This window comes from Platichthys flesus, chromosome 9, assembly GCF_949316205.1.
Source record: "Platichthys flesus chromosome 9, fPlaFle2.1, whole genome shotgun sequence".
Lineage (NCBI taxonomy): Eukaryota > Metazoa > Chordata > Actinopteri > Pleuronectiformes > Pleuronectidae > Platichthys > Platichthys flesus.
In genome coordinates, this window is record NC_084953.1 from 2712469 (window position 1) to 2721957 (window position 9489).

The 9489-nt window shown below is 42.6% G+C and overlaps 1 protein-coding gene across 1 annotated transcript; it reads right to left on the reverse strand.

Annotated features, from left to right (window-relative positions):
* Positions 1–615: 615 nt before the first annotated feature.
* Positions 616–9157, reverse strand: LOC133960782 (thiamine transporter 1-like). Its single transcript, XM_062395621.1, has 5 exons — positions 8957–9157; positions 5826–6561; positions 1870–2062; positions 1185–1326; positions 616–1068 (listed from the first exon to the last, which is right to left on the reverse strand). The coding sequence occupies exons 1-5, from the start codon at positions 9155–9157 to the stop codon at positions 925–927; spliced, it is 1416 nt and encodes a 471-aa protein (XP_062251605.1). The 3' UTR covers positions 616–924.
* Positions 9158–9489: the final 332 nt, after the last annotated feature.

Genomic DNA, 9489 nt, shown 5'->3' on the forward strand with positions numbered 1-9489 from the left:
TGTCATTAACCTAAGGTGGATGCACTTGGACTGTGGGAGGAAGAAGCTGCCTCGAGAAACATGTAAAACACACAGAAAGGCCCGGTCTGATATCATAGATGTGTCTCCAACCAAAATATATCAAATACTAATACTCCTTCATCTCACAAGGTTAAGGGGAAAGTAAATCCTGGATTAGTCCTGTGACCTGGATCTGCACCAGAGTGTTCTCCTTCCATCAAGTCCGTGAAAATCCGTTCTGTGGATTTTGTGTAATCTTGGTTACAAACGAGGGACAGGGCTGAAAACACTGTGTGTGTCTGGAATCATGACACGTTGAAGATCAGTGAAAGATAAGAACACAAAACTGAAAGAAATCACATTTGGGTAATGTTTATTTTTAATTTATTGTACTTTTATGTTTTTTAGTTTGGTCCATGTCCCTTCTGCTAACATAGAGGAGGCGGTGTCTATGAGCTGTGCTGCAGCCATCTTCCACTTTGTTTATCAATCAACAAACAAACAAGAAAGAAATCTTTTTTCACATTGTTGATTACAAATAATCTGGAGAAAACAAACCAGAGGTAAATGTTAAAAACCATTAAAATCCTGATTTCCAGTCTGGACGTCCTTATCACCACATCACAGCCAGATTTACCGTAAAACATGTAAACACGTAAACATACATACATCATAATAAAAATGTTTCTCCAGAAAACAGCTTCCATGTAGTGCTGTAGTTTACATTGTGCAGGTACCGCTCTCTAGTGGCTACATGTGGGCACTGCACATCCTGTGTAGGTCGCCCACCTGTGATCAGCAGGATTTAACAAACTGTCCTTTTGAGGTGGATGGATAATCTTGAACACCTCAATTGATTGATAGGTTATTGGTTGTTATCTTAATGATCACTGAAGACATGTGAGTGAGAGGGAATCTTTGTGTTCACAGGTTGGAGGACCGTGGCAGGTCGGTGTCTCTCTCCGGCTGCTCGCCCACAGCCGCCCGTCTCCTGTGGAGCGCGGTGTACAAACCTCTGAGCGTGAACACCAGGGACATGGCTGCAAAGTACGAGGCGTAGATGAAAAACTGGAAAAAAAAGGGAAGACGACTTTATTCCTCAGAATACTTTCTTTTGCTCTGGCTTCTCAAACGGCTTCATTTTCAAATACTCATCCGTCGTGAAGCCACTTCTACGTGTTTACCTGGGAGGTGATGGAGAGATGCAGGGACTTGGTGTTGATGACGATGGCGGTGAGGACGCTCTGCAGGACGGTGCCAACGAAACTGTTCACGCCGAACACCAGGGCGTAGCGCTTCCTGTTCAGGGCCTGGGCGATCTGAAAACTGAACAGACAGGAGATGCTTCACCGGAGTTCCTTCAGTAATTAGTTTGATTTTAACATGTTAGAAAACAAGAATGAGCTCAGAGCTCCACCAAATCCTAACAGCCTCCTCATGAAACCAAATTTAAATTCACTAGATCCAGATTTTTTTACTTTTATTACGATCCATTAATTATTATCTGAGAAATCCAGATGTTAAAAAGCACCATTTAAACAAAAAGGTGAAGCCAAAACTCCTGCATCTCTAGATTCAGATTCCAGAATTGTTCCAATCTAAACATCCTCACGATGTGTTGTCTGAAAACGGCTAAATTCGCCATTTTACTTAATTGAATGTTGACATATCCACAATTAAACAAGGTTATACATCTATTATCCAATAGCATTTCAAGGCTAATTAATATTCACAAAGTAAATGTGGCCCGAACATTGACAGATTTGTTTTCAGGACTGAGTGAAGTCACCGGGGGCCTCACAGGGTTAGAGGGGCTGCTGGGCCCCGGTGCAGCTTCTGAGCTCTGATGTGACCTTCTTGTGTTCTCACGTGCAGATGGTGACGAGCTGCATGTAAACGGTTTTGAAGATGATGTAACACGCGTAGCTGATCCAGATGTTGTGGGTCAGCTCCATCAGGAAAACAGCGGCGGCGATCAGGAGCGTGAACCCCCCCAGGATCAGCTCCCCCCACACGGACCACTCCAGGGACACGTGGCCCACAGCGACCGCGGCTGCAGCTCCTGCAGGGAAACGCCACAGAACCGCCTCAGAGACCAGATCACTAACTGTTTGTTCAGGTTGGAAGGAAACTTCACATCTGGCTCATCTGGATTCATTCCTGAAACTCAACCCTCTTTTAGGACTCCTGTGTTTGTCTAATTCCTGATATCTCCAGGACGCCTTGAGGGAATGTTTCAAATTTAGTACAAATGTTCAGTTTGACTCAAAGGTTAACTGATTAGTCAAAGGTCAAAGGTCAAGGTGGCCAAACATGACCTCAAGTTTGATTTTAGGATATTTCTTGTGGCGAAATACAACATCAGGGCAGGAATTCAAGATTAGTGTTCCTCATTTAAAATCAGGTTCAAGAACTGACTTTGTAGTTGAATTTTATTTCTATAATTATTCATCTTGAGCGTTTTACAGATATATCATTGTATTATCTTTTATTTTATATTTATTTATTTATTATTTTGCTATTTCATATTTTCTCCTCATCTCTTTTAGTATTTTATTTTGTATCTGTTTTTGTTTACCTGCCTGTTTATTCTGTAAAGTACTTTGTGTTTTATCGTTTGCATGAAAAGTTCTTTACAAAAGATGAAGCTGATTTATTGTTTGTATTTAGAAGCTTTTTTGAGAAATGTCCGGTTTATAGATTTTCTTATTAATACGATTCACTGCTTCATCTCTGAGCACTTTTGGAAAATGAAGTTTCTAATTCCAGCCACAGGATGGCGCAGTGCAGCTCTTTCACATCACACTTGGTCCTCGTGAGGAGACGTTTGTCCCCACTGGACGGACGAATAGAAAACTGGGGAGAAACTATTGATTATCTCACGACTCTCTCTCGTCCTCCTTTGTCCTCCTTGTCCTCCCCTGGTGTATTCTCTCCATCACCTCACGTTGCTCTTCCCTCGATGCTGCACATTCCTCCCTCTGCTGTGTCAAACCTCCTGTAATTGCTAAAGTTGAAATCCCAGTGTGTAAATAAGGAGACTCATCACTAATACCCTGCAGGCGAGGAGCCGCTCCCCCCCAACTCTTTATCCACTGCAGAATAAAGAGAGGATAATTGCTCCACTCTATTAAATGTGTACTTTTCCTTTTCGTCCCTGACCCGTTTGTGGTCGCTCAGCACGAAGCGCCCGGCATCTAGATCCCCCCCCCCCCCCGTGTGTGTTTAAGAAGAAGTTAATCAGTCCCCGGGCTCTGATTAGCAGAGGGGGGGGTCAAATGGAGACCAAATAATTAGAGCAGTTTCCAGTGGTGTCTATCGGAGGCTTAGTGAGGTCAGCAGGAAGCGGCTGGGCCACTTCACCAAGAGGGATCAATAGGGGGGGGTGCACACTGCAGGACTGCATGTTAAATACACTGTGATACCTGCGAGTACTTACGTTACTTTAGTGTGCACAACTTACTTCTCACTGTCCAGCTGGTTCAACTCGTGTAATGTAAGTAACGCACTAAATTAAACTTGACTTTGTTCAGCTCACTTTGTTTCATTTTTTCGTTCATTGAAATGGAAATATCACAATAAGTGTTCATAAAAAAACACTTTCATTCCTGAATAGACAACATTAAACTGAAAATTACTACAAGTTAACTAAAAAAAACAAGTTTATGGATTTATGGTCAATACTGCAATGAGGTCTTTGGTATACTTTGAATTTCAAGGACCTAAAAGTAAAATTTGTTTCTTTAAAAAACATGTATGTTAGGCTAAGTGGTGTTTTCATAAATTCAGATTTGCGAATAAATAAATAGGCTAAAACAATAATCCTAAAATTAATTTTTAATAAGACACCAACAAATTATACTGTTATGTTCAAGAACATGGTGTCATTATGGTTTTGCTGTTTAGCAGTTCAATGAGAACAAACTTATTTCACTTAAAATGCTAAAACTTTGAAAGACTTGTGATTTCCAAGATGGAACAAATTCAATTAACACATTTTATTTGTAATACTAAGAATTAAATATATAAAGTTAATAGTTATATTCGCTCCCATTTTTCAAGTCAATAGGGAGAAGATTCTTTTAAAGTAAGATCAACAATATCTGGTCTGAATCTGAACGTAAATAAGTTATTAATCACTTCAGATATAAAGTTAATAAAAAACCTGGTTTAATGTCTGAAACATGAAGATGTCCTTTGTGCTTGTGTTGACCTTCTGAACATTGAGCTGTGACCTTCCTGTGACCTCACAAGTCAAACATCAAGAAGAGAGGCAATCGGACAATTAATTTCAGATCTGCAGATTATGACCGACATCAATGGAGGAGACGATGCAGCCGACATTTTAAGCCCCGACTGATAAAGATGTTTGATGTGTAAATAACTGGAATATTTACTCTTTCACACAGAGATAAATAAATGGGTCGAGGTTTCCTGCAACTCGTTTTCCTTGAAAGTCAAACTGTGCCACACAATATATCTCTGTTCGCTTTTTATCATAAAACTAATGAGCTGCTAAAAATGTTGTGTTCAAGCTCCATATTAATGTGCTGAATGGGAAAAATAGTGACTCATATTGTAAATTATGCCGGGGAATCCATATTCATATTTCCCCCTATCGGTTCTCCACCAGGGGTTTCACATTTTCCTCGGGGATGTTTGCAGAGTGCGGAACACAGAAAAATACAACGAGGATCTTTGGGGAAATATCAGACACTCGGGCCCTGCACAGCTCGACTGCGTGTTGGGCCTGAACATTTACAAGTGAAAGGCAAACAGCTGGATGGGGTTTACACAGAATAATTGCCTTTGGTTCCTGGGGAACGCAGGAATGTATCTGTGCTATAATCAATAAAAGTGCTCCGACTGGATGGAGGCAGCTGCTGCTTCACCCATCTGGGGATGAGAGCGGGCAATTAAATGGTCTAATTAATGCTGCTCCTATTGTCTCCCATGCTTTGGGGCGTCGTGAAATACTGATGGACCGAAGGGATCGTGTTTTGTTTTTCTGTCTGTTTATTCAATTAGGGTTTTTCTAATAGAATGTGAATAACAGCCATGAGCTTCACTGACAATGTTTCTATCACAACAACCTGAAACCTTTCTGGGTTTTTAAAGAGGTTTAAGGATTTAAATGTTTTGGGCTTGTATTACTATGTACAATTTCAAGGAGAAACCAATAATAGAGAAAGTCTCTGGCTCGATTGCATGATATTCAGAAATGATTAACTCCAAAATTGATAAACACAAGGTGCTGGACAGATGAGCCATCCCTAAATCTACCTCTTTAACCCCTTATTGCCTGAATTATTTCCAATTATATAAAACAAATATTATTGTGTTCATGGCCTGTCATACAGATGCTAAATTAAGTGGAGATTGTTAATTTAAATATAGCATATACAATAGATATACATTTAGGTATGAGGCAAATTAGCGACATTAGGCATACTGTGGCATGACCTAAATTTAACAAATTTTGGTATGTAAATGATTACATTGATGCTGCTTTTGCTTGAAATTGAATAACAAAATATGTTTCTTTGCAATCATTGCTGTTCCATCATAAAAATATTACAAATACAGCTTAATACCTCAAAGTAACTTTGCTGCACAGTCCCAAGGGGCTAGTATGTATCTTCCACTTCGACCACTAGATGGCGGCAGAGTGCTTCCAATACCTTCCTTGGTATGTGGAGTATTTGCACCATCAGGCACAATCGTCACCTCGACGGCTTTAAGACCGGAATGGGGTTTGAGTCGAATACGCAACAATCGTCTAAGAGGGGTTAATATCTAACACCTTGTGGTTTTCTAACCCTCACCTGAAAACATGCCGATGGCGTCCACGCCTCCGTTGTAAGCGGTGACGTTTTGCGGTTGGATCTGAACCCAGAGCAGCTGAACGTAGCCTGACACCTGGTAGAAGCCGCACCTCCCCGTCGCCGTCCATATGCAGAAGAAGAGCAGAGCCGCTGAGGAATAACATTTCTTACAGTCCTTTAGGAGATTTTGGACAATCCTTCCCACGTGCTCTGCAGCCTTCTTTGCCCTCTTGCAGAAGTCGTGAGCGCCCTCTTGTGGCTGGCACTGCGGTACGGAATCTGTCCCGTCTAGAAATATACTGGTTTTGGGCATGGGCAGGAAAAAGGTGGTTATGAGTCCGATGGAGACAGAGACGAGAGTCACGAGAGCTAAGCAGTAGAGGGACACGCCCCCCAGGGACACCATCAGTTGACCCAGGAAGCCGCCCACGGCGTAGCCCAGCAGGGAAGCCCCCCTCACGTAACTGGTCACCTGCTGGTAGCGGCTGGTGGGAACCACCACGTAAATGTAGGAGAAGTAGGCCACATCTCCCGCCGAGGCCACGCTGTAGCTGAACAGGGCCAGCTGAGCCGAGCGGACCCCCGAGCCCACCAGCACCAGCAGGAAGGCGGCCACGTAGGTGAGGCCCTGGAGGATGATGACGGGCTTGTACCTGAGGACGTCCGTCACCAGGAGGACGGGGATGAGCAGGACCAGGCTGGAGTAGGTCCACACAGGGTACACCTGTCTGCTCACCTGGAGACGAGAGGAGGAAACAGACCTCGTTATTTTTAGGGAAGGATTCCAGATGATTGTGAAAGAAGAGAACCAGAGGTTATATTCAACCTCATTCGTTCCTGAGGAAAAACCTTCATAATATTCAAATTAACCCAGTTATAGCAAAACTTTGCTTTTAAACAGTTTCTTGTTCCATTTTGACCTCGACTGAATTAGGAAACAAAGATGACAGTGACTCTTGGATACAGATTAATGTTTATGATTGACAGCAGAAGCAGCTTAATGCTCTAAATATGTAAAATATTCACCGTTTGATATTAAAACTTCAATAATTAGATTCTCAGGAAATTCATTGTTGTCACAGTTTCTGTCACAGTGGAGTCTGTCATTGCCCAAATAACCAAAAGGCAGTTTAATAACATGCCAATCATCTTATGCATTGTGATTTATCCCCCCACCCCCCCCCCCCCCCGAGTCAATAACACTGAGCCGAAACAAAGAGGCATAACACGACACATTAAATGACACGTGAAAATATAAAGGCATCGATTTGTAATGTGATCTTGACTGTGATATTTCATTAGACTGGCCACACTGTCTGATATTAAACATATCAGGGATAATTCTAATGATTATGCCTCGTTAGATATCTATCGATTCCTCCTCTGAGGATAAATCCAGACTTCTGGGTTCTTAACGTGAGACCATGAGGCCAAACGCTCCTCTTGACCCGGTGGAGCCGCAGATGTTGTGGTTTTACTTTTTGCTCTGCTCTGCTCCGGTCGATCTGTGGAAACATAATTCTCAGTATATCGATAAACAATAGATGTGAGTGGGCCTGAAATAGCTGAAGTGCACAGAAACACAGATTCCTTCGCACGAGCTGAACATTGCAATGTGAAGGAAAATGTAGAGAAAGTTGAGAAAAATATCAAGAACAAACCAGAGTTCAAGTTAAGACTGAATTGTAGTTATTCTACCTATTAAAACAGTTTGAGTCTGAATTCACCTAAGACCTCTGAAACACATCACGTTTTTCTAACCCTTTGTTTGATTTGTGAAGTCAGCACTTTGTTCACAAACTTAGTTAATTTCTGCAGCAGCATACAAAACTCTGAGAAGCCATTCAGAACCACAAGTGGAAGAAGTAATTAATATCCTACATGGTTGAGCATCAGAAGAGTTCAGTGGCTGCAGACGTGTGAAAACATCAGTGAATAAAGTGAGGCAATGGATATTACAATATGGATCATTCCTCCAAGATGAGATGTTAAGCATGATTACTGTACTTTAAACGACTTAATGGAATCAAGCAAATTCTTTTTTAATTTTGCACATCTTTCCTTTTGGACAGAAGAACAGATCAGTAGTGATGCTGCTTCTTCACCCAGGACTGAAAGGATCCTTCTTACTGTTTCTATTAATCCCAGAAATCTCTCTCTGTCTGTAAATGTCTCACAAACCGTGAGAACTATCCCATAATGTGAGAATCTGTCGAGGAACGTTTCCACTTTGTAAACTACATATGTATGAAACGCAGAGCATGCTGTTTATAAATATAACGTTTTGAGGCCTCAGCTCCACAGGACTCATTCAGCTGCCTCACTAGCGCCCCCTGTATGACCCAATGGTTATGAGAATGGAAGTTCACATTGTTAATCCCTTTACGAGTGACGAGTGGAATTACCTTTACGTTCACACAAGACGCCTCTAAAGAAGTTTCTTATCGTTCACTTGGGTTCACGATGCGTCATTTGGTTCCAAGTGTATCCGATGGGGGGGGGGGGACAAATTATAAACCAGAGTCTCACAAACGTCTCTGAACGACCCCCCCCCCCCTGCACTACCTCCACTCCTGTGTGTTCATACCTGTTTATCTCCTGCCACTGATTCCCAGAGACGCATAAAAGCCAAATCCCACAGTATAAAGCAGAGAGTGTTTTTAAATTGTCAGGTTTATGTGCGTTACAGCCACTCTGGGTTGTGCACGATGCTTCTTTTACGACTTTGCTTTTTGCCTCTCTCCTCCTCACGGGTCACAGGAAACAGCCCACGGCTACGGCACGCATGAGAAACAATAACGCACATACACTGAGTTGCCTCCTGGTGGTAAACAAGAGTGTTAATAAATCATAATGGCACATAATGGAATGGAAAATTGATTATAATTATACTGACATTTACATACTGTATAATTTACATTTATTTAAATATCAAGCGTCTGCTCGGAACTAATGTTATTAATCATGAGAACACACGTTATAATTATCAAATATATTTGTGTCTAAATGTCAAAGTGTATCATCCATATGTTGTGTTGTTTATGCTTTGAATTCATACGCACATTATTCAGTTTATTAACTCTGGTCACGCGATGTGTGTTAGGTCTGGTGCCACAGCTCCGGGGCCTCACCTGCTCTGTGGTGAGGTTCTTGTAGGAACCTGTGAGGAAGTCCGTCAAGAAGGGTTCTATGGGCCTCATCATGGAGAAGAACCCATACGTGCAGAGCAGCACCGTGGGGCCCACCCATCCAGTACAGCAGGGCCCACAATGGCGTCCCGAGCAAAGCCTGCCGCCGCCACCACTGCACTCCCCGCTCCAGCAGAAAGCCATCGTTCCTCTCCGGCTCCCCGGGGACGTCTGGCGAGAGCACAGTCTCATTCAGGCAGTTTAATCTGTGGAGATATGGAAGCTCCAGATAAGGCCAAGGTGAGAAGCACCGCAAACACAGAGTCACCTGCTCTGCCATTGTTGTTCCCCTCCTCCCAAGGTTCCACCGCTACGGAGCCGAGAACTCAGGGAAAAGAAAAAAATGGAGGCTGTGAGTGAAGATACATTAAGATGAAATATGAGGTGGCGAGGCCCCGGGGCTCCAGCAGGTTATAATAAATACTGTCTCCTGCTCCGTCTCTATACAAAAACACCCTCGTTCCTGCAGATACGGA